A 6,851-nucleotide genomic window follows, 5' to 3' on the forward strand; every position below is an offset into this window, starting at 1 on the left:
CTGCAGTTAAGTTTCAGGGCGCCTGATGGGTTGGAAACCCACTGAAGCTCTGCATGTCCCTCTTTGTAAAAAGAAGACAGTTTAAAAAAAAAAAAAAACTATAATGCAAATACTTTATTATCGAGTGACTGGTATTAGCTTTTTGTCTGGGCATTAATATTTCAAAAACCATACACCAAACCCAGGCTTTTCCACCTAGCTCTGCTGTATCATTTTCTTAAAAAAAAATAAAATAAAATAAAGAAGAGGAAGGAGGAAAAGAAAGAAAATATATCTGTATTGAAAGAATTATAAGCCAAAGTGCGTCTTTCTTGTTTTGTCCATATACACACATTGCACCATACATAAATAATTACATTGTAAAAATGACTCCATAATTACAAGTATAATATATATTTCCATATAATATATAAAACTTTATATTAAATCTAGGTAGATGATATTGGGGGGGGGGGTTCGTCCGTGGGGGCTGTGTCTCTGGGCATGGGCCCCTCTGGAGGTGGGCAGAAGGCGGTGGCCTGGCCTCCCGGCCTGCCCCTCCACCCGGGGCCGGGGCCTCGACGGCCGCCGCTATCTGTGGTTGTTGAGGAGGATCTCAAGCCAGCAGGGACAGGAGGTGATGAACTGCCGGGAGTAGCAGGGCCCCCAGCCCTTGGCGAAGCTGATGCGGACGCTGTTGGGGTCGTAGGGGCCGTCGGCGGCGTCGGGCTCGGGGCCGTGCTGCAGCAGGCCGCCGCGCTGGAAGTCGAACACCTTGATGGAGTAGCCGGGCGGCACCTTGCGCACGACGAGCGCGCGGCCGCCGGGCGCGTCCAGCGTCGGGGAGTTGACGAAGATGGGGTGCTCGCCGCGGTTGTAGGCCCACACGCCGTCGGGCTCCTTGCTGAGCAGGATGCCGAAGCCGATCTTGCTGCGCGTGCGCCGCACCGACTCGCTGCGCTGCTCCAGGTTGAGCTGGCCCAGGCAGAAGCCGCTGCCCTGAGGTAGGTCGTAGAAGATGCTGACGGCCTGGTCGTACACCGCGTAGAGGCGGCCCACACGCGTCCGGTGCTCCCAGTAGGCCACGCTGCACCAGTGGCTCGGCTTGGTGGCGTCCGGAGACATGCTGGCGTCTGCGGGACAAGCACAGGGCACCGCGGTGTTATTCAGGGGTGCGGGGCTGGGGTTTCTCGCAGCAAGGGGTGTGAGTACCTACTGGGTGCCAAATGGACCTCAAGAAATTTAGCACACAAGGGGACACTCTCTCTCTCTCTCTCTCTCTCTCTCTCTCTCTCTCACACACACACACACACACCCTCACATGAAGGAGAAAACAAGTTGTGAGTCCCCAGAGTGCACACCAGGGCACCTACTGTGCGCTAAGTGCTGTGCATGCACAGACATGAACACGCCCAACTCCTGCCCCCGAGAATACTTTACACACTAGCAGGAGAGACAGACACCTGCACAAACCCAAAGGAGAGGCTGACAGTTGAGTACCCGTGACCTACCAGGTGTGGTGCACTGTACTACTCACTCTTTACACAAGTGACCTCATTGTCACTCTGCAAGGAGGCCATCTGTCCTCATTCTACAGCTGAGCACCAGCTGCTCAAGGCCGCACAGCTAGGTGTGGCATGCCAGGACTCCAACCCAGCAGTCCAAGCCTCAGCCTGAACAGAGCAGGGTTGGGCGATTAGGGGCTATAAATCACCACTCGGAGGGGACTCGTGCATAGGAAGTCAGGGGACTAGGGGGAGTTGGCCCCCAGGATCCCTTCCAGCTTGGAGCTGTGGGATTCCTGTCATGGCCTTGTTATAAATAAGGTGCTGTACAGGTCCCAGCCTTAGTCTCCCGGGTACCCCACCCCTCCCTGAGATGGCTTAATTGGCAGGAAATGCAGGTTTTCACCAGAAGCACAGCCACCTCTGTGTGGCCAGAGGGGCTGAGGGTCCCTATGTACGAAAGAAAATTGCTCTTCGAGGGCTCTGGAGCTTGCCAGTTCTCTGAGGTGTGTGTCATTCCTCTTTGGGCCTCAGTTTCCCCACTGTACAGCAAAGGGGTGGCCTAGATGTTATTGAAACCTCTTCCTACTCTAACCTGGGGCATCTCTGCATGTCTGGAGTTTAACAATTTTCTGAGACCAAAGTAAAGACCGATCTTGCAGGGCAGCTCTAGTGTGTGGCCAGCTTCTCAGATTCTAAAGCCTTCTGACATCGGTCTTTCCTTTAAGCTCAGGGCTCTGAGAGGCAGGCAGACAGGCACCCATGACTGTCTAGCAAGGTGCCAGGCCTTGGTTGGGGCCTTTGCACAGAGGAAGACATTCTGCTGGAGGCAAAGATAGGCATTTTATAGCTCGGCTTCTCCAAGGGAAACTGATCAAAGTCCAGCCAAACCCAAAGGAGACAACACTTCAACAACTTCATTTGGGAGCTGAGGTGAGGCCAGCTCAGCTCTGTCTGCCTTCATTCCCAGCCCTGCCTAGATGCCTCAGAGGAGCAGGGTGACAGGGCCCCCTGACATCCTCTTACACACCAAGAGGCCAACCCACCCACCTAGCAGGAAACTGTCTGCCTGAGGGGCCTGGCGCTGAGCTACCAGCCACAGGTCCCCAGGTTTGCTGGAGATTCTATGTCCTCACGCCAGCTCCAGAACTTGGATCATTTTGCCTCATAGTCTCCATCTAGGCCCCTGATGGTCAGGAAGGGAAAGAAGAGGCTCTGCTCCCTGCCCTTCCCTGACCCACCCCTTAGCCAGTGGGCATAGAAACAGCAAGCCCATCGTCGGTGACCAGGCTGCAGTCATTAGGCCAGCCCCAGGAGTGGGCAGCTGAGAACAGCCAGACCCTGAGCTCTAACACCCCAAGCCATTGTCCTTCCCTCCAGCCATCCATCTGGCACAGGTCTGGGAGCCCCCGAGGGCCAGGAAAGCGGCACCATGCCAGCCTGGCCATGAAACTTCGGCATCAACGCTGCTCACCAGCTGAGAATTCCTTTAGTGGGCTAGGCACAGCGAGGTAGGGATGCAATGAAGTATGTTGGAAGTCCGGACGGGCAGCAGGCATCACTGAGTGCCTTCTATGAGCTAGGTGCCTTTTTCACAAAAGTGGTTTTTCATCTCTTTATCACCCCATTTCACAGGTGAGAAAACTGAGGCTCAGGGAGGTGCTATCACTGGTCCATGGTACATACCAGTGTGAGCTGGAGCCAACCTTGTTGCCACGCCACACTTCTGGGTAGACTCCTCCCTAAAACTTGTGCACTAAGCAAATCCCTCCGCTTCTTCACGCCTCAGTTTCCCTCTCTGTACCCACAAACTGTGGGGTCACTACCCCCACCCCTGGAGAGCTCACTTCACTGCCTCATTGAGTGACGGACTACTGCTACCCTCTCTTACTGATAAGGCCACCCAGCCATAAAGTGGCAGCTCTGCCCCAGGGTGTAGCCACTCCACAGTAAAAGGCAAAGAAGCAGTAAAAGTCAAAGAAGTGAAGCAGTTTAGCCCTCAGAGAGTGTGCCTGGGGGTAATAGACCTGGAGGGTGGGGCACTTCCCCTTTCCAGCTTCCAGAAGGTTTTTCAATTCTAGGCCAGCTAGGACTTCCTATCCCCCTCCTCTCAATTCCCCCCACCCCAGCCAAGCCAAACACTGCCCTCCACCCCCACCTCATCAAGACCTGTGTCCCCCCAGCCTGGCCCCAGTGCCTATGATTGGGGACAAACCCCACAAGGCCACCCTAAGGCCCCGACTGCCCCAGCCATCTGGCTCAGGGCCTGGGCCAGACCCCATCCCCCGCGGCCTCTTTGGTCGAGCGGACTGGTAACACCTCATCAGGCCTGGGCCCTGGCCAAGTCTCCCAAGTTCTGGGAGATAGACAGCTGCCTCTGGGAAGCCCTCTCTGACCTCTCCCTCCTGGGATGCCTTAACTGCAGCCCCCTCCCTTGGCCTGAACAGGTGCCTGTACTGCTGGTCAGTGCATCCAGTGGGTCTACACTCTCCCAGTAGGAAGGAGTGGGTCTCAGTCCCCTTGCCTCTGTCCCAAGGCTGCCTATATCCCTAAGACATGTTCTCTTAGAATATGCTAAAATGGAAGGAGGAGGAAATAAAATGCATCCCAGTGTCTGCATACTGTTCCTAACCCAAGGCAGGCTGATGACCTCAGGCCTGAGGGCAGTGGAGGGGTGGTGGGCAGGGACTTAGGTCTCATGCCTGATCCTGAGAGTGAGCCCCCCACTGCTCTCAGCCCTCTCTGTCCCCACTCAGCCCTCAGTCTCAAGGCTCCAGAGCTTGAGGACCCCCTGACATCATCTTATCCAATGGGACCAGACGCTTTGGGCTTCTGCAAAACCTAAACATTTTTTAACAGGGGGGTTGGAAATGACACAGGGTTAGCACCGCTTTATTTTATCATGTACAGACTTATTTTCTAGCTTATTTTTATTTCTCTCACCATGGACCAATGAGAACTTTACAGACTGGCCTGTGGGAACCACTAATGGAGTCCAATGACCTTGTGCCCTGAAGATGGCGTCCTCCCCAGGGAGGGGTATAGAGTGACTTGCCAAAGGACACATGGCAGTAGGTGGCAGAGCTGAGACCAGAACTCGAGACCCCAGAACTCAACTCTCATCCTTGTCGCATGATCCGATAAGTTTCAGAGTGAGGCAGACCCAAGGCTGCCACCACTGACTGGATGTGTGGCCATGGACAAGCTGCTGAATGTCCCCAAGCCTCAGTCTCCCCACTTGTAAAATGGACTGATTCACAATTGAGTAACTTGGGGCCGGCCTGTGGCTCACTTGGGAGAGTGCGGTGCTGATAACACCAAGGCCACGGGTTCGGATCCCTTTATAGGGATGGCGGGTTTGCTCACTTGGGAGAGCGTGGTGCTGACAACACCAAGTCAAATGTTAAGATCCCCTTACCAGTCATCTTTAAAAAAATAAAAATAATTGAGTACCTTGCTCACACAATCTATTTTTGGATTTTCTGGAAACTCCTTATAGGGATGGCGGGTTTGCTCACTTGGGAGAGCGTGGTGCTGACAACACCAAGTCAAATGTTAAGATCCCCTTACCAGTCATCTTTAAAAAAATAAAAATAATTGAGTACCTTGCTCACACAATCTATTTTTGGATTTTCTGGAAACTCCGGCAACAAATCAATTGGGTGCACAAAGAAACAGCTGTCTTGTTTATTGGTCCCAGTGCTGTCATTCCCTTCAAAGGCCAGGGATCCTTAGGGATCATGGCCCAGGATCATCACCATGGAAGGTTTCAATAGGACAGTGGATGGCAATGCCCTTTGCAAACTGTAAAGCACTTTACAAATGTTAAGGGTTAGCATCTAGCCTGGTACCTGTGGTGAAAGAGGGGCTCGGTTAGTGGAGGACTGAAAGAATGAAGAAGCAATGAATAACTGCACGTCTAGACAAAGACGAGCCCTGTCGGGGCTCCACTGTCTCACACACACATGCGTCTGTGTATTCGGATTTCATGTGGTATGTCCGACACAAGCTGCCATGCTGCCTGCCGGCGCCCCCAAACCCATGGTCCCCTCACACTTCCCACAGTTGTGCAGCCCCCACTCGACCCACCACACCTCTCGTCCGTCCATAGCCTGGGCTACCACTTAGGATGCGAGGGGACAGTCTCTTGGAGAAGGATCTTTTTCTCTTAGTGGCTCCAAGGCTGTGTTCTCGCCATCTCCCACAGCCATCAGCCTAATTAGGAACCAGCTCTTTAATTGTAAATAAATACCAGGGAGTCAGACCCGAGTGAACAACATCAAAGATGACCGAGCTCTGACCGAAACTCCCGCTCACTACCCCCTGCTCAGGGCCTGGCCTAATTCCCAGCCAGACTCTGGGTCCCACTGGGAGGTTTCCGGGGGGAGGAGAGAGGCGCTGTGTCTGGGGTAGATCTGGCAGAGCGGCACTAGCGCAGGACTCAGGAGTCCTGCCTCCTAAATCCAGCAGGCCATCTCCCTTCTCCTGGCCTCAGTCTTCCCGTCTGAACAATGAGATCATTATTTTCCCCAGCTCCGAATTTCTGTGATTTAGTGAATGTTCATAGCAGCTCTTGTCATAACCACCCAAACTTGGCAATCCGCTCAGATGTCCATCAACAGAAGAATGGATAAACAAAAACTAGGCACATCCATCCAATGGAACACTACTCACCAATAAAAAGGAACAAAGTACTGAGACATGCGATGACGTGGATAAATCTCAAGTGCACACTGCTGAGTGAAAGAAGCCAGACACAGAAGATGATACACTGTTGGTTTGCACTGATAAGCAATTCTTAAGTCAGCAAACTGAACCACAATGACAGAAACCAGAACAGTGATTTCCCCTAGGGAGGGGGATGACTGGGAAGGGGCACAAGGGAACTTTCCGAGGTGATGGAAATGTTTGATATCTTGATTGGAACAATGGGAACTCAGCATATACGCTGTCAAAAGTCATGACTATACACTTAAGAGCTGTGTATTTCATTGTAGGTATGATACCTTTGAAAAAATTAAAAAGAAGAGAGTGGCAATGTCTTGTGGCTATCCTAGAGTGGCTTCAGCAGGGATCCGCAGTGGTCCGGGGACAGACCCTATTGCCTCCTGGTGGTGCCCACATTCCTGCCACCAGAGGGTGGTGGATGCTTGTGCTGGGCAGGAGGCAACTGGCCTCAACGATAGGCCTTCTCCCCTGCACAGAAGCCGGCCCCTCCATGACTGGCATTCCTTCCTCTTGGCCTCTCTGCCCAGTGAGGGTACCGTGAGCCCAACGTGTAATTTTGTGGGGGTGTTGGGGCACTGAGGGGCCGACTGCAGTCTGGGGGAGGCAGGGAGAGCTGAAATCCCAAGAAAAGCCTTTAGC

The 6,851-nt window shown here is 53.1% G+C and overlaps 1 protein-coding gene across 1 annotated transcript; it reads right to left on the reverse strand.

The window, feature by feature from the left end:
• Positions 1-255: 255 nt before the first annotated feature.
• Positions 256-5,159, reverse strand: SMAD6 (SMAD family member 6). The gene is made up of 2 exons (XM_008572502.1): positions 5,090-5,159; positions 256-1,112 (listed from the first exon to the last, which is right to left on the reverse strand). The coding sequence occupies exon 2, from the start codon at positions 1,102-1,104 to the stop codon at positions 571-573; it is 534 nt and encodes a 177-aa protein (XP_008570724.1). The 5' UTR covers positions 1,105-1,112; positions 5,090-5,159; the 3' UTR covers positions 256-570.
• Between the last annotated feature and the right edge of the window lie 1,692 nt (positions 5,160-6,851).

The sequence above is a fragment of the Galeopterus variegatus genome, unplaced genomic scaffold (assembly GCF_000696425.1).
Source record: "Galeopterus variegatus unplaced genomic scaffold, G_variegatus-3.0.2 Scaffold794, whole genome shotgun sequence".
NCBI lineage: Eukaryota > Metazoa > Chordata > Mammalia > Dermoptera > Cynocephalidae > Galeopterus > Galeopterus variegatus.